Source organism: Anopheles merus, chromosome X (assembly GCF_017562075.2).
Source record: "Anopheles merus strain MAF chromosome X, AmerM5.1, whole genome shotgun sequence".
Classification (NCBI taxonomy): domain Eukaryota; kingdom Metazoa; phylum Arthropoda; class Insecta; order Diptera; family Culicidae; genus Anopheles; species Anopheles merus.
In genome coordinates, this window is record NC_054081.1 from 5,609,401 (window position 1) to 5,635,035 (window position 25,635).

Here is a 25,635-nt window from a genome sequence, read left to right on the forward strand (position 1 = left end):
CAAATTCGATTTTTTGGAGATCAGATGTATGATCTTAAGATTCATGAATCCCAAAAGAAATATGAATTTTAATGGATTTATGAATATTATAGATACATGAATCTTAAGAGATTCATGAATCTTTGAATATTCATGAATCTTTGAGGATTTGTGAATCTTTAGAGATTCATGAATCTTTGAAGATTCATGAAACTTTGAAGATTCGACTCGAGATTCGAATCACTCATCACTGAAGATTCATATGAATGAATCTCAACGAAAGATTCATGAAATCCAACACTAGTACACATGGAGAAGAACACAGTCAAACATTTTTGTTTAGCGGGGGAGCAAATCAATCCTTGTATTGTAAACCCTTTACATAGCAATATGCCATCCTTCTGCGCGCGTACAAGAAATTATTTTTTTACAGCCAAATTTCACCTCCTCTACCCTGCTCGGTTGGTAAATGGGAAATTTATATCTTGGGTTTCCTCTCCCCTCACCCCCCCCCCCCCCCCCTAATCTCCTGCCAGTCGCTTTCAAAACTAGACGCGCTCGGTCGCCTAATCGATAAATTAATGATTTGCGTTATTCTAGTGTCTGCCGCTAGCTTCGTTTCGTGTTATTCGATGACCTACGTTCCTTGGTTTGCGTTACAGGAATGGAAATTTGAGGATAAGTGGGACAGCAACAAGAGAGACGGAGATGGGACATAAATAATGGTCGCTCGGGGACAGGAAAGGGTGTGGAGGATGAAACATACAAACAAACAAACACACACACACATGAAGTTACAGTTCTTTCGGTCGAGATCACATGTTCACATGAATTAGGATAATGGTTGGGAGCTTCGCTAGCTGCCCTAGCCTGGTTAAGGGTTACGCTTACGCCTCTATTCCTGATGCTCCAGCGACGCCCTGTTTTCTCGCATCCGTTTAAGCTTTCGCTTTAAAGTGAGCACACCTGCGGAGCACAAAAAGGATTAGTGTGAATGTTGTTTTTTTGTTGTTGTTGTTGCGCCCTATTTTGCGTCGGCATGTACAAGCCCGCCACTTACACTTGATCGTCTGGTAGGCGGTCTTTGCGGACATGTCGCTGAGCGTTACTTTGTTAACTTTCTGTTTGCTAAAGAGACGGATAAAGGAATTGCATTAGAAAATAAGTCGCGAGCTGAGCCAGCACGCCGAAAGAGAATGAAATTGAAATACGAAGCGCCCTTAAATAACTGCAACGCCATGGTGGATGTCCCATTACGTAGCTGCATGGGTCCGAAATGCTCCATTCTCCGGGCAGAAAAGCTCTTAAACACCGTACGGTGCGTGACAAAACCCCTAAGCAAATATTTACCTTTCCTGCAGCTTCAGCTCGAGGTAGGCCTGTTGGAGGTTGCGAAAGTGGCGAAAGTTTTGCCAGTCGTCGGACAGTATGCAGCGGAAGGCGGACCCGCCGCCGGCACAGTCGTGCGGGTGCAGATGGTAGATTTTGTGGTACAGCAGCTTCAGCAGTGGCGAGTTCCACACGCACGAGCAGTACCACAGCCAGTAGCACACCTTCAGCGGGAGCAGCTCGCGACGCGCGTACAGCGTCGGTATCAGGAACTCGAACGGTAACAGATTCAGAAACAGATAGATCCTGGAAGAGGGAGATAGAGAGAGCAATTGTGTGTGTGTCGTTAAACGATGCACGCGTTTTTTAGTGTACTGCAACCAGTGCTGCAAAATAAGACTGTCAATGTCATACAAACATCTGACTGAAACAAAATCCATGTCAGCGTCATGTACTCAATTGTGATAATCAGAGTTGATACTCAAAACGATTGGTGTGATCAACGCATGCTTCGAGACATTTTTGCGACACAACGCTTGGTCAGACACTATGTCATGACTTTTTTTTTGCTGTGATTAGTTCTGCAAAATATCACTGACATAGTCATGACAAATTCCAGCTGAAACAAAATCATGTCAGCGGCACGAGCTCTACTGTGATGATCAGAGGTGAGACTCAACCAGTTGCTGCGACCATCACATGCTTGGTCATTTTGCTGCTTGGGACCACACGCCAAGTATATTCCAAGAACGTTATGATTATCACCGACAGAAAATGTCGTGACCAAGTGAGTGGATTGGGTGCCAAACAAAAAGTCACTAATCATGTGATTGGTACACCAACTGTGTATATCTCACCTCTGATCATCTTAGCTGTGTACGTGAGCTGACTTGAACTTCGTTTCAGTCAAGTGTTGGTTGGTGACTGAAATAGTCAGAGTATCGCATCTAACTCAAGCATTCGCATGTCGTTTTCGGCATGTCATTTGAGTATCAGCAATGAGCATCAAGCTACCACGGATATGTTCATTATTTTCGTTGTTGAACATCTTGTGATGCTCATGACATTTTGCAGCACTGACTGCAACACCCACCCCTCCCTCTTACCAGGTGCCACACTTGAGCAGCGCAAACGTTGTCAACCATTGGGGCCGGACCGTCCGGGAGGCGGCCAGCAGGAACGCTTCCTCGCCCGCGCCATACACCGCCAGGTACAGGTTGAGCAGGATGCTATAGTTTTCGAGCCGCAGCGCGAAGCAGCACAGCAGCAGGGCGGCATTGAGCGCACCGGAAAACGCGACCGAGTAGTCGCCCCGGGACAGCTGCGTGACCGTGGCGAGCATGCGGTACGATACCAGCACGACCGTCACGATCTCGAACTTGGCCGGGTCGCACGCCGTGGCAAAGATGGCATTGATGTACTGGGGGAAGTATTTGCCGGTCTCGCGCATCACCTCCGGCCGGATCAGCAGCGCCTGGTAGAGCAGCAGGAAGATGGTGGCGCTCGCGTAGAAGCATATGCTCCACAGGTGCTGCACGGTCGGGCCATGCCGGTGGGCCTTGACGCGCCCCAGACGCAACAGTCGCTGCGGGAAAGTGGGAACAGTTAGGGCGCATGCGGTGGTGACGGGCGTGTGCTTGAGGGCTTACTTACCACGACCAGGCGCCGGAACTGCACGAACACGAGCCCGAGCAGGCAGCTCAGCCAAAAGATGCTGTTCAGCGTTTCGCGGAAGCTGTGCTCGGACGAAAGAAGCCACGAGCGGAGGGAACGCAGCTGCAGCAGCACCATCGCGCGCACACAATTTTGTTTCGCTGTTTGCTGCACCCGGACACTACCGGAATGGTTTGCACATTGATTTGGAATTGGCCGAAACAGCCAAAAGGGAAACCGGAACACCGGGGGTTTTGGTAAACGGAACGGGAAATGTTGGGTGAAAAGAGCGACCAACCACACAAACGCGATCGAACAGAGCTTTCGTTTTTGTGCGTGTTTTTTTTTGACGTTTTGCCCCTTGCTTGTCAGACGGTTGTTGCGGCGAAGGTAATTTTCACACCACGGTGGCTTTGGTCCGCCCGGTTGCCCGGCAACGGCACAACCACGGGCACACGGGATGTGCTTGTGAGCGGACCGACCGCTCGCTTTGCTCCCCGCACGAAAACAGATGGAGCTGCGTTGATGGGCAACAGCTTCGCTGACAGCTGATCGATTCCATCCAAACATAAACAAACCACCTGCCAGTTATGGTACGGCGGGGCGTTTGGAAACATGATTTTGAAGGGCATTATTAATGAAAAATGAACACCTTATTTAAATGCGAATGAATTTCGTTGCGAGAGCACTAGTCGAATAGTAAGCTAAATGAAAAATAAACGAAGAAAACTATCATACAATAATGCTTCCACTGCTCTGTTGACAGTTAACCCTTGGATGTACATGACACACATTAAATTTGAATTTTTCAAATACAAACCGATATTATATTTTTTCTAATTTATTTTCTTATCTCTTTTGCAACATCGCATACTTTCGTATGCCTTTTTGATGATTTATTTTAATGTCGCATTAAACACGGGTAACAAAAAAAAAAAAAAACAGAAAAAACGCCACGTTGATGCATCTTTGTGTAGCGGATTTGGTTACTTACTTATCCGGCGCTACAACCGCTTTGCGGTCTTGGCCTGCCTCAGGAGTGTCCGAAACCGCTCACGGTCTCGCGCCTTCGTCTGCCAGTCCGTTATCCCGGCCTTAATGGCGGACGCCTCCACGCCATCTCGCCACCTCAATTTGGGCCTACCACGCCTCCTCTGTCCTTGTGGACGGCCTAAAAAGACTTTACGGGCTGGGTCGTCCTTTTGGTTACTTGGTTACTTTCGGAGCGGATTTGGTTACTTTCTGTAAAAGCTGTATTGTACACTTATTTGAGTGGAATAAAATAAAAAAAAAATTTCACAAGTGCCACAAATCCACTAACCGACCACTAAACGGGCTCTAAATGGCTGAAGTTCTCAACCTAAAAGAAATCTAAAGACTTCATTTAGCAGATGGTGAACGACCGATGCATTCTAAAAATAGCAAAAAAGCTGGTGGCGCCACCTCTGTGGGTGGGATAGCCCCAGAGCGAAGCTGTCTTTGCTTTGAGTGTTGTCTCCTTCCCTCTGTACTGTTGTATGGTTTCGAATTGAAGTTATGCATCGCTAGAACTAAAACGGTGATACAATTGTTTAAATACTATACTTCAATGTGATCCATTACCATCAGCACTGAGGCAAGTGTGAATTGAGTAATTTTCATTGGTGTTGATACTCACGTACCTTATACATTTTTGCTCGGAATGTTTGAAGGGTATGTACGCCATGATTACATGGAGTTTAGGCAAAACACATTGCAAAAGTATAGCAATATAATGATGAGTTATAAAACGCCATCTATTGAGCAAAGGGCCGGTCTGGTGGTACAGTCGTCAACTCGTACGACTTAACAACACGCCCGTCATGGGTTCAAGCCCCGAATAGACCGAATAGACTATCCTGCTATGGTAACAATAAGTCACTGAAAGCCAAGCTCACTTCACTAGTGGGTTCAAGCAGGCCTTGACCGACAGCGGTTGTTGTGCCAAACAAGAAAGAAAGAGATTGAGCAAAACCACTGAAGCTTTTGTTTTTTTTTTTATGGATATTTGGTTTTCCAGTCATTTAAGCTTAATTTGTTGCGCTTGGGTTAAACAGAAACAACAAACAACATTCGCTTAGAGTCTTTGCGTCGTAATTGAATGCATTTTGCATCAGTTCGGAAGTTATTCGCATCATCGGATTTGTGCATTTTTTAAGATTTTTTTTAAAGTGTGTATTTATTTGCAAACAACGATGAAATTGGACTTTCCGCGTGTGTTTCTGTTTTGTAGTACGAATCGGGAGAAATTAAAAACGTTGAATTATGATTTCTCATCTGACATCCGTCACACATCCCTGCCTATGACTCTAATAAGGCACCTTGCTCGATGCCAGTCCTCTGATTATTTGGCCCTCTTCCTCCCTCCCCCACACCCACGCCCTACTCCCCGTGGTCGCTACATCCTCCCTGCGCAGGCTCACCTCCCTTACTGCAACTTTACCCGCGAGGGCCGCAAGAAAAGGAGGCTCGAAGGGCGAGCAGGGCGAACGTTTAGTTGTGTCAGTTTTCCGGGGGGGGGGGGGGCGGGGGCGGGTGGTCAGGCTCCGCACATCGATCCGTAGTAATTATCGTCGTAAGATTACATTAGAACTCAACAATACTCAAGATAAAATAACATCTTATTTTTGCTCTTTCGCAACCCCAATCCCCACTAATACAGCAAACGTGATCTGCATGATCACGAGTTGCTCCCTGTCCCCCATGTCCCCTCTGCTCCTCTATGTAGGAACGTGTGCAAGGCTCGTGTGCTGTGACTTGCGCACCGATTGTTTCCGATGTGTGAACATGTGCGATGTATGTGCTATGTATGTGTGTTTGTGTGTGCACCGCAACAAAACCGTTGCAGTGCGGTCTGGGAAGAAGAAAAAAACACTTTGTGTGTGTGTGTGTGCCATTGCCAGCACAGCAGCAGATTTCAACATTCACCACACAATCGCTTGCTTTTAACTATATACAAAACTAATAGTTGTAAAACGTTTTCCTTCTCTTTCTCTCTGTTCCATTCTTTTATGTTCAAATTCGATTGGACGTATCGTCTGTATGCTTTGTTCTATTCGTTTTCTCACCTTTTCGTTTCTCTTTCGTCTGTTCTTACTTGCAGGATGTTAATGTTTACTTCAAGTTAGCTTGATTTTACTTTTACAACCAGCTGTATCGTATTCCTGTTATTCTTTTTTTCCTCTAAACGTGCTAAGTTTATGTTGCTTTGCCCACTTCGTTCTCATATATTACTCTCCTTTCTCCCTATATATCTCTCTCACTCACACTTTATTTCCGTTCTAACATCTCCGTTTCTATAGAAACCTTATTAACAAAAAAAAACTTAGAATACGTTTATATAATGTATTGCTTATAACGTAGGCTTCTCGTAACAGAGGAACGTGTGTCGGGGCCAGTTTCCCACAGCCCTCTCACGCTGCTCCCTCACGGCATGCATTTATGCCCGCTTCTGCTTCACTGTCCTGCCCGCTACATTGGCTGCATTGACCCAGTTAACCCTCTATAGTCGCAACTGTGTTTTCGTTATTCAATACCCCTTCCTTGCGATTTGAGCTTGGCTCCTACAGCACTTTTACATGCACACGCACAACCACACGTACACACATACGCACACATCGGAATGCGGAATAGTGAACTTTCCCCTCCCCTTCCGTTATCTATCCCCCCAAAACGGAAGGAGGCAACGGAAACCCTCCTCTCTCTTTCTGTCCGTCTCGCTCGCCCGCTGCTGCTGCTGTCCCCCTTAGCACTCCGACTTGTCCTCCTCGACCAGCAGCTGCGTGTCCTTGCCCGTGTCGTGCATCGAAGGGTTAAGCTCCTTCGGGCGCAGATTCAGCTGGGGCGACGTTTTGTGCGTGATGCTGCTCGGCGCCAGGATGGCCGACACCGGCTCTGTGAACGGTCCGGTCGACAGGGACGAACCTTCCTTCCTGCCGTTCAGCTTGCCCACATCCGACGGCACTTCGTAGATGTCTAGGGGAGGAGAAACAGTAAAACATAAAGATTAGTACGTGACAGTACGCTACGTCACCTCTTCCTTCAATACGTACCCGAGGGCATATTACTGGTCGGCATCGGATCGGAACCGGCCTGGACGGCATCGTACATCGGGTTGCTAAAGTCTGTGTTCTTGTTGTTGAGCGTATCGAGACTGTAGCCATCGAGCGGGGTAACGGCGGTACCGGCGGTGGTGCCGGTGGCGGCGCCACCGGGCACACCCGGCAGCCGCTGGGCGGACGGGAACTCGGACGAATTGAACTCCACGTTCGTGCCGGGACGGAACGAGACGCTCTGGGACGAGCTAAGGCTCGGTTTGCCACTGTAGGTAGGATGACAGGAAGTTAAGTGTGTGTCGTTACGATTTTGCAAATCGAATGTATGAATCTGGTATTTCCAATTAACTGGATGTATAGAAGTCTTCATTTTGGAAGGCACAAGAATATTCTAGGATTGTATGAATTCTGCCGGAGTTCCTTCCGGAGTTGCAAGTTCCTTCAGGAAATTGATATGTTTTTGTTGATCAATTTCAGTAAATTAGAATATATTCAGAATTATGAATTTAAATCAAGATTCGCACAAACTGTAAGCTCACGAATCTTTAAGGAACTCGATCCTTGGAGAAATTAATGAATTTTGCGTCATTTACCATTTGACTTTCCTAAATGTGTGTTGGATTATGAGTATGAATCGAGATCCTAACAAATTTTGGAAAGATTCACGAATCTCCAAGGTATTAGCCCTGAAGAGCCATGATACTTGAGTTCATGAATCTTGCATTCTAGGCTAATCCATGTTCCTGTAATTATTTAGAATAAATGGGTTTGATTCCAGATTATCCCATTTTCTTGAATGATCTTGAATCTCCAATGTATTTGCCCCGAAGAGACATTATCCTCGAGGATATCGGTGAATCTTGCTTTATCTGCTAGTTCCACTTCCTAAATGTATTCAGTGTAGGCAGTTTGATTTCAGATATTCCCAACTGTTTGAAGACTCATGAATCTCCAAGAAATTCATCCTGAAGAAACATGATTCTTGAGGAAATTCATGAACCTTTGCATCATCTGCTAGTCCAACCATCCTGAACAAATCCATAATCTTAAAAAAATGCACTTACAATGGTCGCTTCTTGACGATGACAAACAGCCCGATAGCGATGATGATCAGCATCAGGATGAGCAGCGGCACAAAGATGGCGGTCGTGCTGCTGCCGGCGGCGCCCAGTATCTTCTCGCTGTACACCTCGCAGTGGGTGCCGGAGAACTCGGGCAGACAGACGCACACGAGCTCGCTGCTCGGTGCGCCCGGGCCAGCGTCGGCCTCCTTGCACAGCCCTCCGTTCTGGCACGGGCAGACACGCGGTGCCGGTCGTGGCCGCTCAGCCGCTGTGGAACGAAATAAAAGAGAATGGGATGCAATGAGAATCGTCTGTGTGTTTCGGGAAACCGGGGTGTCGTTGCGTTTACGTACGAGCATCGCAAACAACTTCGGCCGTGCTGCGGTGCGACGTCGGTACGGTGTTGTCCGGGCAGGAGCAGCGTCTTCCGCCCGGTACGAGCAGACACAGATGGGAGCACGGGTTCCGGTAGCACGGATTGTTCAGCGTGGTGTTGTAACGCAACTCATGATAGACTGAAAATGGGAGAAAGATGGGACGGCGGCGCGCCATTAGTGTCATCGTTTTTGTGATGGATCTCCCATCTCACCCCACTGCTTACCCTTAATGCTGGACGGATTGGCAAGGTTGCGTTGCACCGTCACCTGGACGCCCCGGCCAAACTTGTCCTGCCGCAGCAGCTCGCCGGTGTCGCGCGTCACCCAGTACAGGCTGGACTCGAACACGTCCAGAGACACCGGGTGCTTGAGCAGGTCGCCCTTCAGCACGGTGCGGCGCATCGTGCCGTCCGGCTTCATCACCTCGATCGTGTTCAGCTTCGTGTCGACCCAGTAGACCGCGTGGTCCTGCGAGTAGTCGACCGTCAGCCCGGCCGGATGCCGGATCGCCTCGGTAATGATGGGCCGGCGCTTCGACCCGTCCATCCACGACACCTCGATCTTGGGCGCGCTGCCCGCGTCGGCCCAGAACATTCGCCCGAGCTGCGGGTCGACCGCGATGGCCGTCGGCACCTCCAGCCCGGCCTGTACCAGCGCCCGCCGGTACCGGCCGTCCGTCTTCGCCACCATGATGCGCCCGCGCGGCTTCGACCCGGTCCGGTCCGTCTCCGCCCAGTAGAGGTTGTCCGCCACCCAGTCGACCGCCAGGGCCGTCGGCTTGGTGCCGCCCTTCATGTTGAGGTCCTGCGCGTACCCCACCTTCGCGTCGCCGTTCATCGCGTTCACCATGTAGGAGCGCTTGATCGTCTTGTCGTAGCTGTCCGTCCAGAAGATCATCTGCGACTCGGGATTGTAGTCGAGCGCCTCGATCCGCTTCTCGCCCGCGATCACGTCGAACTGGCGGTTCTGGGCCGGCTCGTACGCCCGTATCTCCGGCCCGCCGGACAGCACCAGCAGCGGTTCGCCCTTGAGCGCCTTGCACACGCCCGACACCCGGTCCGACAGCCGGAACCCTTCCCGGCAGCCGCACTCGTACGTGCCGTTCAGGTTCGTGCAGAGGTGCGAGCAGCCGTGCGTGCCGGTCGCACACTCGTCAATGTCCGTGCAGCGCTTCTTGTTCGACGCGTCGATGATGAAGCCGGCGTAGCACGCGCAGATGTAGCCGTCGGTCAGGTTGACGCAGTGATGCTCGCAGCCGCCCTTGTTCAGCGCCGAGCAGCTGGCCGTCCGGTGGCAGCCCAGCTCGTCCGAGCCGTCGCCGCAGTCGTCGGCGTAGTCGCACACCTGCGCCCGGTCGATGCACTTCTTGTTCGCGCACTGGTACTGCGTGTAGAGGTCGCACGGTTTCTGGCGGGCCGCGCACAGCGTCATGTTGTTCTCGTCCGAGCCGTCGCCACAGTTGTCCACCCCGTCGCAGATCTGGTACCGGGCGACGCAGCGATGGTTCGCGCACTGGAACCGGCGCAGCGTGTCGCAGTTGAAGTTGGTGCAGACGGAGGCCGCCTCGTCCGAGTTGTCGCCGCAGTCGTCCGTGCCGTCGCACAGGTCCGACGGCAGCACGCACAGATTGTTGGCGCACTGGAAGCGCGACTCGGGACAGTAGCGGCCGCCCGGGAAGCGCGGCGGACAGCCGATCTCGTCCGACATGTCCCGGCAGTCCCGGTCGCCGTCGCACCGGAAGTAGGCGGCGATGCAGTGCCCCGACTTGCACTGGAACGTGCCGTTCTTGCACTGGAAGCCCTCGCACCCGTACTCGTCCGAGTTGTCGCCGCAGTCGTCCTCGTGGTCGCAGCGCCACCGGCTCGAGATGCACTTGCCGTTGTCGCACCGGAACTCCGACTCGGAGCACTCGCGGTACTTGCCCTTGCACTGGGTCTCGCTCTCGTCGCTACCGTCGCCGCAGTCGTCCGCAAAGTCGCACATCCACTGTCTGTTGTGTGTGGCGGGGTGAGGAAAGGGAGGGGCGTGAAGGGAAGAGAGAGGGGGAAAATTCAGCAAAATAAAGCATTGCGTGAGAGTTAGCGAGTCAGAATATTCACTTGGTTTCTAATTTTAAGAAAGACCTAAAAATATTTCAATTCCTGGCGTTACGTAATTTATGGATGATCGCTTATAAGTTCAATTCTTCATGAGGGAAGTATTGAGTTTGCCCTCAAGTCTTTTTCTTTACTTTAAGATGTTGTCAATATTTGAATCTTTGATCATCCATCCATTGTGCCTTTCACATAGAGTAGACCATCTTCATAACGAGTACCTCTTTGTACGAGCACTCTGTCAATACCCCTTTCGTTAACGTTATAATTCCTATAACTATCTAGGCTCAACTATGACGGAAATTATAGTTGTTTGTTGTATTCACTCTGAGTGGAATTGAAGTACAGAGCTTAATTGAATTAAAGTAAGTGTCTATGTCTATGTGTCTATGTGCAGAGATGAAGCCATTTTTGAACATACAAAATTCAAAACAATCTCTCACGCCTAGGGTACCATCCATACATTACAGAACGTTCAAACAGAAGTAGACGGGAATATCTTATTGGAGTTACGTGTTATAGAAGCACCAAAAACCACACATCGGTTTGTGCGTTGCGTAATTTAGAGATGTACCCTTACACAACTTCAACATCTCTACAGATTGTACTTGAAGTTGCAGAAACCCCAAAGTGGCAGGGCCAACACAAACACGTACCTTGGAATGCAGCGGTTGTTGTTGCACTTGAAGTCGGTTTCCTGGTTGCACTGGGGGCAGTTCTCCGGCAGCTCGTCGCTCTTGTCGCGGCAGTCGTCCTTGCCGTCGCAGAACAGCCACTTCGGGATGCAGCGGTAGTTGGACTGGCCCGGGCAGCGGGACCACCCGGTGGTGCAGTTGCGCTGCCGGCACATGTACGCCGGCTCGTCCGAATCGTCCCCGCAGTCGTTGTCGAAGTCGCACATCCACAGCTTCGGTATGCAGCGCCCGTTCTTGCAGCTGAACTCCGTCTCCGGGTCGCACGTACGCTTGTCTGTTCGGGAAAGGCAGAAAAGGAGGCAGCGTGGTGATCAAGACACTGGTCAGGATCGTTCCCTGGACAGCCGACCCCAACGATTACTTACGACAAATCTCCGGATCCTCGTCGCTGCCGTCCTTGCAGTCGGCGTCGCCATCGCACTTCCAGCTGTCCAGGATGCACCGGCCGCTCGACTTGCACTTAAAGTCCGACACCGGGCAGGGCAGGTCGCAGTTCTGCTCGTCCGTACCGTCCCCGCAGTCGTCCGTGCCGTCGCAGATGGTGGTCGAGGGCGTGCAGTTGCCGTTGCCGCACTGGAACGTGCCCGCCCGGCAGTGCCGGGCCGGGCAGCTCGCCGGCTCGTCCGACCGGTCCTTGCAGTCCGGCTCGCCGTCACACTTCCAGAACCACGGGATGCACTTCTCGTCGTCGCCGCCGCACCGGTGCTGCCCGCTGGTACAGTTCGCGATGCACGTCTTCTGGTCGCGCGCCAGATAGAACTGGTTCGGGCAGGCGCACCGGTAGCTGGGGGCGCCCTCCTCCAGGTAGCCCTCCACGTTCAGGTAGGTCGACTCGAGCGGTGGCGCCAGCAGGCAGAGATGCGAGCAGCCGCCGTTGGTGGTGCCGCACGGGTTCGGGAACGGGATCTGGCGCAGCGGGTGGCTGATGTGCACGTCGTACGGCCGGTGGGTCGTGTTCCGCACCACCATGTAGTTCGCGCCGGTAAACTTGTTCGCCCGCAGGATCGCCTTCAGGTTCCAGTCCGTCCAGTACAGGCTGTCGTCGAAGATGGAGAGCGCAAACACGTGCGGTACCCGCGCGCCGGACAGCACCACGTGCCGGTGCCGTCCCTCCAGATCGGCGAACGCGATGTAGTCCAGATGGGCGTCGGCCCAGTAGATCCGATCGGTGAAGTAATCGATCGTCAGCGCGTTCGGCCACGCGATGTCGTCCTCCCACGTGAGAATGCGCGTAAAGTTCGACCCGTCCATGCCCATCTTGGCGATGTACGCCTGCAGATGCCAGGAGGTGAAGTACAGATAGCCAATGCCCGGATGGACGACGATCGCGCGCGGATCTACCACGCCCGACCGGAGCGTCTTGCGCCGCGTACCGTCCAGCTCGGCCACGTCCAGGTTCTTCGAGTGGCGGTCGAGCCAGTACAGCTTCCGCCCGACCCAGTCGATCGCGATGCCCTCCAGCCCGTGCGAATCGTGCTTGATCACCGGCGTCTTCTCGATGCGCACACCGTCCTCCACCAGCGAGCCGAAGCTCGACTTGAAGATCGTCTTCGCCGTCACGTCGCAGAAGTACATCTCGTGCTGCTGCATGTCGAAATCGATCGCCACCACGTTCATCAGATCCTGGTGGATCAGGTTGTACTGGTGACCGTCGGTTGACATGTTGCGCACGTAGTACTTGTTGCTGAAGATCAGCCACGGCTTCGTGTCGTCCTTGCGCTTGCACGTGTGCTCATCGTTCTGTCGCTCGTAGTACCGCTCGTCGCACTTGCAGTAGTAGCCTCCGGGCGTGTTCGAGCAGTGCTGCGAACAAACACCCGGTGTCTCAATGCACTCGTCAATGTCTGCACAGGCCTTGCCGTCTTCCAGCAATCTGAGAAAAAAATAGAGAGCCAAATGGATTGAAATGTCAGCAAGCGATCATCGGCCGGAGGTTCTCCCACGCTATCACTCACTTGTAGCCCTGGTTGCAGTCGCAATAATAGCTCGTCAGCGTGTCAACGCACTTGTGGCCGCACCGGTGAATCTCCACCTTCGCACACTCATCTACGTTACAGTGCAGCGGCTCGTCCGACTCGTCTGTACAGTCCGGCACCTTGTTGCACACCAGATGGTAGTCGATGCACTGCCCATTGTTGCACGTAAACTTGCCCTCCGCGCACGTCGCGTTGTCCTTCTTGCAGCCGACCTCGTCCGAGTGGTCCCCGCAGTCGTCCTCGCCGTCGCACCGGTACTGGTTACGGATGCACTTGAAGTTCTGGCAGGTGAACTCCTGCGGCGTACAGGTCTTGTACTGGCTGTTGCAGTTCTTGCCCTCGTCCGAACCGTCGCCGCAGTCGTTGTCGTGATCGCACACCCAACCCTTTGTTGGAAGAAAGTTGCAGATCCGTTAGGTGATGAATCGTATGCTAGGAGACCTTTACTGAGATCTAGGATATCTTGGCTGGGACATACGTGAAGAACTCAGGTGCTGAGTGAGCTATTGTTGGTTATAGAATGACTCTAAAGTTTGAATCCCTTTTTCTAATATTCTTTCCTACAGCACCTAACATAACTATATGAGTTTCTTGAGGATATCCAGACGACATCTGAAGATAGAATATCTGCTAAATCCTTTTCTCGCTATACGTCCAACATTTAATATCTCCGCTGTATCTGTATCGCGCGTCTTTGAATTTGGGTGATATAGGGTTATGATAGTCCTTTAACACACGTTGAATTTCAACAGGTCCAACAGATGGAGATGTCAAATATCAAAAGCCCTCAAATTTCATAGTTGAGACATCATGGCATGACATCTTTGCATCAGTTTTATGTATCCATATGTGCATATCTGAGATCTTGGCTGGGACACAAAGTGAAGAACTCAGTTGCTGAGGCCCCTTTTCTGATATTCTTTCCTACAGCACCTATCATAACCATAAATAGGTTCTTGAGGATATACAGAAATCAGAAGCTAGAATACCTGCTAAAACTGTTCCTATATTTCCAACATCGACTGTCATTTCTTTGCTGTATCTGTACTGCGGGACTTTGAATTGAGGTGATATAGGGTGATTAGAGTATAGTCCTCTAACACACGTTGAATTCCAACAGATTCAATAGTTGGAGGCATAACAAAATCATAGGGCCTCAAATCTTATAGTTGAAACTTCACGGCATGACATCTTTGGATCAGTTTTATGTGTTTATATATTCTTATGTCTAGTATTTTGATCATAACAGAGCTAGGAAGTCTTCGTAGCAGCATTTAGAAATTCGAAGCACTGATACTGAATACACTCATCAAGACATCCGTTAAATATTAGATCAACATAAGAATAATGTGTTTCTCATTTTCCGGATCATTTCCAGCCAAGTATCAGTAGCTATATATAAGAACAGTGAAATCCCCTTCACAATGATTACCTCTTTTAACGAGTTGTTGATAAATAAGAGCACTCTAATATGCTCTGTAATTGCCCCTTTCAAGCAATCGAATGACCCGCGTAACGACCTCAAAGAGTTCGCTGTACGAGGGGTCTACTGTATGTCTGTAGCACAGATATTGAAGTGTTATACGTCCGAAGACTGCAAAATCGTTTGCTATCTCTCCAACAAATAAGGAGATCTTTTGAGCTCACAGTTTAGCAGTAGTCTACTATGTCTTACAGCTTCAAGATTATTGTCCAGTAGTTTGAAGTAGAGAGACCTTATTGATCTTGAAACGATTATCAGTTCACATAAAATTCTATAGCTGAGTATTTGAAACTCAAACGCATCTACAATATATTCCAAGAGTCATTAGCGTCGGACCCAACATTTTGATGTTTAAACATCGTTTCCAAGGCATCGACATGCCAGATACCGTTCAGAATAGGTCACCTTCCACCCCGCGGGGCATGCACTTACCTGATTGATGCATCGGCCGTTCGCGCACGTAAACATGTCCTCCCCGCACGGCTGCGGCGACGGACAGTGCTGCAGCGTGGTGTTCTCGTCCGCCCCATCGACACAGTCCGGGTCGCCGTCGCAGATCCACTTCTTCGGGATGCACTGGGCCCGGGCCCACGCCTTGTTCTCGTGGCAGGTAAACTCCGTATCCTCGTCGCACTTGCGATCGTTGCACTGGTGCCGGTTGTCCTCGTCCGAGTTGTCCAGACAGTCGTTGTCGCCGTCGCAGATGTAGATGCGCGGTATGCAGTTGCCGTTGTCGCACGTAAACAGATCGCCGAAGCACGTCCGGCCCTCCGACTTGCAGTACTCCGGCGGCTCGTCCGCCCCGTCCCCGCAGTCATCGTCGCCGTCGCAGTACCACGTCGCCGGTATGCAGCGATGGTTCGGGCAGCGGAAGCTGTTCTGCGGACAGGTGCGCTGCGCACAGTGCAGCGGGTTCTCGTCCGAGTTGTCGCCGCAGTCGTTGTCGCCGTCGCACAGCCAGTACGGCTCCACGCAGATGTTCGTCCGGTCGCACTTCAGATGGTTCGGCGGGCAGGTCGTGTTCGTGGGGCAGCGCTCGTGCGTCTCGTCCGACGTGCCGTTGTCCTTGCAGTCGTTCACGCCGTTGCACACCTGCGCCTGCGGGATGCAGCGCCCGTTCGCGCAGGTAAACTCCCCATCCACGCACGGCGGGTACGAGCAGCCCTCCTCGTCCGACCCGTCCTTGCAGTCGTTCTCGTGGTCGCACTTCCACGACTTGAAGATGCACCGGCCGTTCGCGCACCGGAACTCGTTGGCCGCGCACGAATGGAACGCACAGTAGTTGACGTCCTCGTCCGAGCCGTCCCCGCAGTCGTCGTCCCCGTCGCACGACCACATGCGCGAGATGCACTTGCCGTTCTGGCAGTAGAACTTGCTCGCGTCGCACGTGTGGTTCTTCGGGGCGCACATGCGCCCCTCGTTCACCGGCTTGGTCGTGTCGTCGCACTTGCACTCCGGCTTGCCGTTCGCGCCCGGATGGCAGCTCTGGGCGCAGCCGCCGTTGTTCTGCAGGCACGGGTTCGCCTGGCACTGCTGGCGCGTCGCGCTGTAGATGTGGATGTCGCGCGGCGAATCCTCCAGCCGCTTCACCATCTCGTGCACGCCCGCGCCGGTGTGCTTTTCCGCCCGGTACACGCCGCGCAGCTGCAGATCCGTCCAGTAGATGTAGTTCCGGAACACGGTGATCGCGAACGGGTAGATGGTGGCCGAGATCAGCACCTCCCGGTTGCGGCCGTCCAGCTGCGACCGCTCGATCTTCTCGCGCACCGCATCGGTCCAGTAGAGCATCCGGTCGTCGTAGTCGATCGCGAGCCCGGACGGCTGGGACAGGTCCCGGTCGATGATCGCCCGCTTGAGCGAGCCGGCCATCGTGGTGCGGAAGATCTTGCCGGACGTGCCGAACCGCCCCCAGTCGGTGAAGTACAGCGTGCCGTTGCACGGGTCGAGCACGATCGCGCGCGGCCGCTCGACCCGCGCTATCATCACCAGCTCGGTGCCGTCCGTGTTCATCGCGTAGATCGAGTTGTTCGAGCTGTCCGTCCAGTAGATCTTGCGCTGCGTCCAGTCGTACGCGATGCCCTCCGGGTTGATGCCGCGCGTCATCACCGGCGTGATGGCGGCCGCGTCCGGCTTGTCCCCGCGCAGCCAGGCGATCTTCGACCACGGGCGGATCTGCGTGAAGAACAGCTTGTTGTCCGCGTAGTCAAAGTCGAGGCCGACCACGTTGGTGAGGTTGGCGACCGGCGCGAACGGCACGTTCGTCGAGGCCGGGTCGAGATCGATCGCGCGGATCTCCGTGCGCGTCGCGAAGATGATGTACTCGTCCGTCAGCTCGCAGTGCCGGCCGTCGGCGCCGAGCCGCCCGACCGCACAGTCGCACCGGAAGCTCGGCTTCTGGCTGTAGTCGGGCGGCAGGGCGAAGCAGAGCTGGTCGCAGCCCCCGTTGCCGAGCCGCAGGCACGGGTTCGCGTCGTCCATCGGCTGGCTGTTGATGTCGTAGATCGTGATGTCGCGCAGCTTGGGCAGGTTGGTGCGCAGCCGCTCGGGGCGCGTGCTGTTGCCCGGGAACTTGGACGCGCGGAACACGCTCGCCAGATTGCGGTCGACCCAGTAGACGTCCGTGAGGAAGACGGCCAGCGCCATCGGGTTGGCTAGGTTGCGCCGGATCACCTGCCGGTGGCCCCCGCTGTACGACACCTTCTGTATCATGTCCAGCTTCGAGTCGACCCAGTACACGTCGTGCGTCAGCATGTCCACCGTGAGGTCGCGCGGGTTCGAGATGCCGGACGTCACCACCGGCGTCCAGTTCGAGCCGTCCAGGTAGCACTTGCCGATGCGCGGGTACTGCCCGTAGTCGATCCAGTAGAGCAGCCGCTTGATCGGGTTCACGGCCAGCTCGCGCGGCGCATCGTTCGTCGTCTTCACCAGCACCTTGCGGTGCGTCCCGTCCAGCCACGCCACCTCCACGTAGTTCTCGTGCGGGAACACGTTCGTGAAGTACAGGTTGCCCGCCACCCAGTCGATCGCGATGCCCCGGATGCCGTTGCTCCCGATGCCGTCCTTCACGATGTGCTGCAGCTCGGTGCCGTTCGGCCGCACCCGGAAGATGCCGTTCCAGTGGCCCCGGTTGTACTCGACCCAGTAGATCCACGACTCCCGGTACAGCACGTCCACGTGCAGGATGTGGTGGCCCGGGCCGGTGATCGGCACCATCGCCTCCGTGCTGTCGCGCAGGCTGAACCCGCGCGTCACGTCCAGCTGCGACACGACCGCGAACGTTTTGTAGGGCGTGCAGGCGACCTCGTTCTCCTTCTTGTAGCCGACGCCGCAGGCGCAGACGCGCGACGCCCCGGCGTGCGGCAGGCAGAGGTGCTCGCAGCCGCCGTTGTTCTGCGTGCACGGGTGCTGCAGCGACGACCGCTTGCGGTAGATCACCATCTGCCGCAGGTCCGGCTCGTTGTCCAGTATCAGCTTCGCGTTGTCGCCGTTCGGCAGGTCGACGCGCGCCAGCTTCTCGTACGTCGGGTCGAGGAAGTACAGGCGCGACTCGAGCACGGCCAGGGCGCGCGGCTTCGAGATGGCGTTCTCCTCGCTCAGTATCGTGCGCTGCCCGGTGCCGTCGTACTCGATCGAGAGGACGGCCGGCGGCAGCCGGGTGCTGTAGTACACGCGCCGCTTCTCCGCGTCGACCGTGATCGACTCGGGGAACTGCACCGTGTCGTCGAGCACGCGCGGATCCGACCCGTCCATGCCGGCGGACGCCACCTTCGTCAGCACGCCGAAGCCACCCTCGTCGATCCAGAACAGGCGGCCGTCGGCCGGATCGAGCGCGAGCTGCTTCGGCTTCGCCACCGACGTCCGGTTGCCGTCGTTCGCCAGCACCACCGTCCGGTAGCGCACCTTCCCGTCCACGCTGATCGCCTCGATGTTCGAGGCGAGCCGGTTGCCCACGTACAGGTTGCGCCCGATCCAGTCGAACGCGATGGTGTAGGCCGCTCCCACGAGGCCGGTGTCGGGGCCGAGGAACTCCGTCCTGTTGCCGCCCCCGTACGGCGTCGCGTAGATCGTGCAGTTCTCATCGTCCGACTCGTCCCGCCCCTGCACCCAGTACACCATCTCGCCCTTGCGGTCGTAGTCCAGGCTGATGCCGCCCTCGATGCCCACCACCGGCATCAGGCCGCTCGAGCGCGCATCGCCCCCGTTGAACGGCACGTCCACGATCTGGTTGCCCTTCAGCAGCATGATGAACGCGTTCTCCTCCTCCGTGCAGCGGCCCTCCGGCAGCAGCCGGTAGCCCGGCCGGCACTTGCACGCGTACCCGGCCGGCTCGGACGGGCTCAGCAGGCACACGTGCTGGCAGGCCGCCCGCTTGCACGGGCTCTCGTACATCGGCTGCAGCGACGGATGGTGCACGTGCACCGACAGCGGCTGCGAGATCAGATGGCTCACCACGGTCTGGTTCGTGCCGCGGTACTTGTGCGCGGACAGCACCCGGTTCAGCTGCCGATCCGTCCAGTAGAGCGTGTCCTCGAACAGGGAGAGCGAGTGGGCGTGCAGCAGATAGTGGCTCGCCGCCAGCACCTGCTGCCGGCCCGTCCCGTTGTAGTAGCAAAAGTCGATAAAGTCGAGCTTCGAGTCGGCAAAGTAGACGCGCTGCGTCGCCACGTCGAGCGTCAGCCCGTTCGGCCAGTAGATCTTGGTGCTGACGATCGTCTCCCGCATCGTGCCGTCCATGCCGATGCGCTCGATGCGCGGGTTCTCGCCCCAGTCCGTCCAGAACAGCCACTTGGCGGTCGGGCTCGGGTCGAGGCACATGCCGCGCGGCTGCGTAATGTTCTCCCGCACCAGCACCAGCCGGTTCGAGCCGTTCTCGTGCGCCACCTCGATCGTGTTCAGCTTGCTGTCGAGCCAGTAGAGGTTCTGGCCGATCCAGTCGTACGCGAGCCCCTCGACCAGATCGAGCCCGGTCGAGATGATCTCCTGCGGCTCCATGCCCCGGTCGAGCCGGGAGATCTTCTTCAGCTTCATGTCGCTCCAGAAGATGGTGCCGGTGTGCATGTTGGAGGCGGTCGCGACCACGTTCTCCACGATGATCGGGACGCGCTCGAGGCCCTGCTCCTTCAGGTCGGCCACCAGGATCGAGTGCCGGTTCGAGATGATCAGGAACGCGGCCGGATGGTTCACCGCCTTGCACGTGTGCTTGTTCGGCTCGAGCACGTACCCGTCCACGCAGGAGCAGAAGTACGAGCCCTTCGTGTTGGTGCAGCGCTGCGAGCACAGGCCGGGCGGGTCGCACTCGTTCAGATCCTTGCAGGTGAAGTTGTCCGGCGCCAGCTCCTCGCCCGGCGGACAGATGCACAGCGCGCCGAGCGGCGTCTTCTGGCACCCGTTCGAGCACAGGCCCGTCTGGTGCTGGCACTGGGCCAGATCGCAACCGAGCCCCTCGTCCGCCCCGTTCGGGCAGTCCGGCACGTCGTCGCACACCGAGGTCAGGTTGACGCAGCGCTCGGTCACGCCCGGGCAGGCCCACTGGCCGTGGGCGCACCGTTGCGGCGGCGTCACGCACGCATGCTCCACACTCTCGTCCGACCCGTCGCCGCAGTCGTCCTTGCCGTCGCAGATGTACGCCTTGAACACGCACTTCGCGTTCGCGCACTTGTAGAACCCGTTCGGGCAGGTGATCTTGCTGCAGTCCTCCTCGTCCGAGTGGTCGTCGCAGTCGTTCGAGCCGTCGCAGTGCCACGCGATCGGGATGCAGACGCCCGACGACCGGCACCGGAAGTGCTTCTCCAGGTTGCACTGGTTCGGCTCCATCGTGGGGCACCCGAGCTCGTCGCTGCCGTCGTTGCAGTCCGGTATGCCGTCGCACTTGTACGGCTCCTCCACGCACTGGCGCAGATCGGCACACTTGAACTGGTTCGCCAGGCAGGTGATCGGCGGGCAGTCCTTCTCGTCCTGCTTGTCGAAGCAGTCGTCGTCGCCGTCGCACACCCAGCTCTGCGGGATGCAGTGCCCGGTGCGGGGGCAGGTGAACTGGAAGTAGGCGCACGTCTTCTCCGCGCAGAACGGTCCCTCGTCCGACCCGTCGCCGCAGTCGTTCTCGCTGTCGCACTTCCAGATGTTCGGGATGCAGCGGCCGTTCTCGCACGCGAACTGCGACGCAGCGCACGTCACGTTGCCGCACTCGAACTCGTCCGAATGGTCGCCGCAGTCGTTCTCCTGGTCGCACCGGAAGTTGAGCGGTATGCACCGGCCCGACTTGCACTGGAACTCGTTCGTGCCGCACGTCGGCTCTGTCAAGCGGAGATAGGAATTGAGGAAAAACATTGAGATTAGCCCAAGACCATTCGCGAATAGCTCATTCAATGCAAGAACTGACAAGACGTACACTTCGAGACAAAGAATCATTAGCATTAGAGCAAAGAGTCACTCTTTTCTGTGAGTTGAATCATTGTTAATGAGTGATTATTTTAAGATTCATAGACGATAAATGTACGATTTGATGTCATTGACTACTTGATTGTGATTCAACTCACTCACACTTTGCGTGGACTCACTCTTTTGTAACTCAATTCACTCACACTCTTTTTTAAAATCATAAATCAGAGTGAATTAGAGCTTCGAAAGAGAGACTCATCAAAAAGAGTGATGAGGGATGATTTTGAAAAGAGTAACATTATTAAGAGTGCTGAGTTGAATCGCTCGAATGCGTTCATTTGTACGATTTAACTCATTTGTATCTTGCACAGTAGTGTGCACATCTCTATGTAGTATAGAAGAGTGGAAGAAGTAGTAAGAAGATACAGGGTCTCCGGCTCAATTTCCAATGTCTACAACATTTTTTCATTGATTGCGGAAGGTTTTTCAACATCTGTCAAATGTTGTACTTAAATCACAATAATGTTTTTGGTCTTCCGCATGATTTTCAACACGTCTCAAGCAGAATTGAGTTTGACAGTTCCTTGTGGTGTGTTGAAAATCATTACGTAAGAACTGAAATTTTGTTATGATGCAAATAGACCATTTGACAGCTGTTGAAAAACATCCCTGTAACAGTTCTTTGAACGCCGCCAATCACTTGAATATTCAACTACAAAAAGTGAGTCAGATGAGTCGAGCTCAGTGTATTGGATTGCTTATTTTCTGTTTTACATGAATAGCAAAGAACTGAGATTAATGCAAAGACTCTGAGGAGAGTGAGTTTTTGTTATGTGCCACAGCCAACTTAAATCGGGTTAAAATTGTTTTTAAATAAATTTTGTGAAAATAATTTCATCTAATGATAGGAATTGAGCCACTGAGTGGCGTTAGGCCGCGGGGCCATGGGGTTTCTCAACGCTCATTTTCTCAAGCACTCATGAGTGCTTTTGAGAAACCTACGTTCTCAACGTTTGTCGAATCGGCACAAAATCGATTTGAGAATCTTTTAGAATCTTTGAGAGAGTTGAATACTTAAAAAGCCTCACTATTCAACTTTCTCAAATATTCTGAAAGATTCTCAACCCGAAAGATTTTGTGCCGAATCGAAAAACGTTGAGAAAGTAGGTTTCTCAGAAACAGTCATGAGTGCTTGATAAAGTGAGCGTTGAGAAACCCCATGGCCCCGTGACCTCATATGCTTTAATTCCCGGTGTCACGAGTGTCATGGAATCAATGACGAATATGTCATTGAACCGGGAATAAGTTACCAGTTCAGGCACAGAGAGTTAAAAAAAAGAACTATTCCTGGTTACTGTTAAATGACGCTGAATGAACTAATCGTGGTTACTTAATGTTACTCTCATTTAATTGCTCATATCTAGTTAGCTCTTGAATGAATCGTTTGACTCGCTACTGATGAACCGTGTTAAGTGGGAACATTTGTAAACGGAGGATTGCAAATCGATATGAATGTGCTCTACTTCCTTTGCTCTCACTGAAAATGATAGAGGCACTCAGCAAAAGTAAGTGACTCTCAGCTGAGTTACCTTGTTACACTTCTGTTTTGCCTGACAAGATGGGAACAGCATTGAAACCAAATTTTGCGTTGTGTGTGGAAGTGAGCAAGTGTATCAGTTCCCAGAAAGTTGTAAAAGAGTTGAATAAACTCTTTGTGGGTGCTTAATTTTACTCTCATTAAATCTCACTCATCGAGAGTTAGCTCTTGAGTGAATCGTTTGACTCGTAACAGATTAACTGTGTGGAGTGAGTTACCAGTCTAGGCTCCAGGGGAGTTCATCAGAATCATAATTGAGTTCAAGACTCAAATTAACTTCTTCCGATGATTCGATTCAATTCATTTAATACAATTATTTCTCTATGCACCCGTTCTGAATCAATGTGGACATCACTAGCTTATGTCTGTTTTGGAATTTACTGGACGAGATGTTATAGCCATCTCGCATCACAATGCTCAGTTTAATGAGATAAAATTTAAAAAAAATGCTCCATAAGTCATACCTACTGCCAAATATTTACCAACAATGAAAATATGTCTTTCAATTTCAAGCATTTAAGCATTCAAGTATTGAGCTGCCGAGACTACTCACTGGTACAGTTCTGCTCCTCGTCCGAGTTGTCCAGACAGTCGTCGTCGCCGTCGCAGATCCACGACTTCGGTATGCAGCGCTGATTGTTGCAGGTAAAGTCCCACGTGTTCGGGCACGCCTGGACCGGCGGTTCCGCGTTCGGGTCGGACAGACAGCTGCGCCCATCGTCCCCGAGCCGCTCGCCGTACGGGCAGCCGCACTTGACGACCAGCCGTGGACTGGTCGGTCCGGCCGCACTCGCCGCCGCCGCGTCCTCCGTGTCGTTCCTCGGCAGCGCAAAGCACAGCTTCTCGCAGCCGCCATTGTTGACGCCGCACGGTTGGCTCGCGTCGATGCTCTGCACCCCGTGGCTGTACACCTTCACGCCGTACAGCCGGTTCGTCTGCGGCTCGCGCACCATTATCTCCTCCTGCTCGCCGTTCAGCTTGTTCAGCCGCACGATCGCATCGAGCCGCCAGTCGGTAATGTACATCCACTCCTCGTGTATCACGATCGAGAACGGGTGCCGGATCAGGCGCGAGTTCACCGTGCGCACGTCCGTCCCGTCCAGGTTGGCGTGCTGCACGTGGTCCAGCAGCGCGTCGCACCAGTACACCCGGTCCTCCCGGAAGTCGATCGACAGCCCGTTCGGCCAGCCGAGCGTCAGGTTGCGGAACACGATCAGCCCGCTGCCGTCCGCGTTCGCCCGGCTAATGTTGGCCGGCCGGTCCCACTCGGAGAAGTAGATGTAGCCCCGGTTCGGGTGCACCACGATCGCGCGCGGTCGCTTCAGATTCTTCAGCAGCGTGCGCCGGTAGCTCGTGTTGCGCGTCGACAGCACGTTCAGCGTGCCCTTGCGGCTGTCGATGTAGTACAGATTCTTCGACACCCAGTCGACGGCCAGGCCCTCGACGCCCTCGTTCTGGGACGCGAGCACGATTTCCCGCCCGGTGCCGTTCCGGTGCACCCGGTAGATCACGTCCTGCAGCACGTCCGAGTAGTAGATGTGCTCGTCCACCGCGTCAAAGTCCAGGCCGACGAAGCGGGCCCGCCTCGACACGACCGGCAGTATCGCGTCGCTAAACCCTTCGATGACCGGGTCCAGCACCTTGCCCTTGATGAAGCGCTGCTGCGAGTACATCAGGAACTGGCGCACCAGGTGGCAGTTCATCAGATCCTTCGACAGCTGCCAGCCGGTGTGGCAGGCGCACCGGTACCCCAGCCCGGACGGCGCTCCCTGCACCGCCGTCACGACGCACATCTGCGAGCAGCCGCCGTTGTTGCTGCCGCACGGGTTCGACACCTTCGGCTGCGTGAGCGGATGCACCGCAATCAGGGCGCGCGGCTCCCGTATATCCTTCGCCTTGAAGATCGACTGTATGCTGGACGAGCCCTCGAACCGGTCCACCGACATGATGCCCTGCTTGGTCGCGTCCGACCAGAACACGCGGTTCTCGAACAGCGCGAGCCGGGACGGGCTCGGCACCTGCTGGCCGCGCAGTATCATCACGCGCCGCTCGCCCTCGTAGCTGACCGACTCGATGTAGTCGAGCAGCGAGTCGCACCAGAAGACGCGCCGCGCGATCACGTCCACCGCCACGCCGGACGCCTTGTACGCCGCCTCCGACACGATCGACTTCGCGTGCGTACCGTCCATGTGGGCGCGCAGCACGTGGCTGCCGTCCGCCACGAACATCAGGCCCGCCGTCGGGTCGAGCGCCAGATCGGCCGGGCTGGTCAGGTTCGAGCCGAGCACGACCGCGTGCCACCGGCCGTCCAGCTCGAACACGTCCACCTTCTGCCCGACCAGGTCGGCCACGTACAGCTTGTCCCCGACCCAGTCGATCGCGATCGCGACCGGCGCCCACGTGCCGGGCAGCGTGAAGTCGTGCCCGCCGAACCCACCGTCCACCAGCACCTGCGACTGCACCTTGCGCGTCTTGATGTCCGACCAGTAGAGCAGGTTCTTCGCGTAGTGATAGGAAAGGCCGCTGGCGCCGGTCGCGTTCGCGATGATGCGCGAGTCCTGCCCGTGCGCGCTCATGCGCAGGATCGCGCGATCGTACGCAAAGAACAGCTCCAGGCTGCTGGCGGTCGGGGCGACGCAGCGCGTCTTCTCCATCAGCGTGTAGCCGGTGGCGCACGCGCACGAGAACGACCCGTCCGTGTTGGTGCAGAGCTGGTCGCAGTGGCCCCACACGGTACACTCGTCCAGGTCGGCGCAGGTCCGATTGTCCGGGGAGAGGGTGCGCCCGGCCGGGCAGTAGCACACGCCGCCGGTCAGCGACGGGCCACACTTGTGCTCGCAGCCCAGCGCCGGACAGGACGTGGTTGCTGCGCAGAGAGAAAATGAAAGGGAAAGAAATAAATTAAACGATTCACCAAAACAATGAAGGGGAAAGCAAA

The 25,635-nt window shown here is 54.4% G+C and overlaps 2 protein-coding genes across 9 annotated transcripts in view; both read right to left on the reverse strand.

Annotated features, from left to right (window-relative positions):
* Window positions 1-287: 287 nt before the first annotated feature.
* LOC121596639 lies at window positions 288-3,581 on the reverse strand. The gene is made up of 5 exons (XM_041921752.1): window positions 2,962-3,581; window positions 2,415-2,893; window positions 1,330-1,614; window positions 1,040-1,107; window positions 288-945 (listed from the first exon to the last, which is right to left on the reverse strand). The coding sequence occupies exons 1-5, from the start codon at window positions 3,529-3,531 to the stop codon at window positions 875-877; spliced, it is 1,473 nt and encodes a 490-aa protein (XP_041777686.1). The 5' UTR covers window positions 3,532-3,581; the 3' UTR covers window positions 288-874.
* Window positions 3,582-5,139: 1,558 nt separating this feature from the next.
* LOC121597595 (low-density lipoprotein receptor-related protein 2) overlaps window positions 5,140-25,635 on the reverse strand; it is a 52,099-nt gene continuing 31,603 nt past the window's right edge. For all 8 annotated transcript variants that reach the window (XM_041924103.1, XM_041924008.1, XM_041923834.1 and 5 more), the window contains 10 exons: window positions 23,251-25,563; window positions 15,155-21,015; window positions 13,219-13,625; window positions 11,629-13,136; window positions 11,225-11,537; window positions 8,700-10,465; window positions 8,452-8,613; window positions 8,099-8,366; window positions 7,032-7,300; window positions 5,140-6,954 (listed from right to left, as the gene is read on the reverse strand). In XM_041924103.1, coding sequence (XP_041780037.1) covers window positions 6,725-6,954; window positions 7,032-7,300; window positions 8,099-8,366; window positions 8,452-8,613; window positions 8,700-10,465; window positions 11,225-11,537; window positions 11,629-13,136; window positions 13,219-13,625; window positions 15,155-21,015; window positions 23,251-25,563 — 13,097 coding nt within the window. In that variant the 3' untranslated portion in view covers window positions 5,140-6,724. The remainder of the gene's footprint in view (window positions 6,955-7,031; window positions 7,301-8,098; window positions 8,367-8,451; window positions 8,614-8,699; window positions 10,466-11,224; window positions 11,538-11,628; window positions 13,137-13,218; window positions 13,626-15,154; window positions 21,016-23,250; window positions 25,564-25,635) is intronic.

Coding starts and splice junctions, on each gene's coding strand:
- LOC121596639 (XM_041921752.1), bottom strand. CDS start 3,531: ATGTTTGGATGGAATCGATCAGCTGTCAGCGAAGCTGTTGCCCATCAA. Junction 2,894..2,961: donor AGTTCCGGCGCCTGGTCGTG/GTAAGTAAGCCC, acceptor ACTTTCCCGCAG/CGACTGTTGCGTCTGGGGCG. Junction 1,108..1,329: donor GAGCTGAAGCTGCAGGAAAG/GTAAATATTTGC, acceptor CCGTCTCTTTAG/CAAACAGAAAGTTAACAAAG.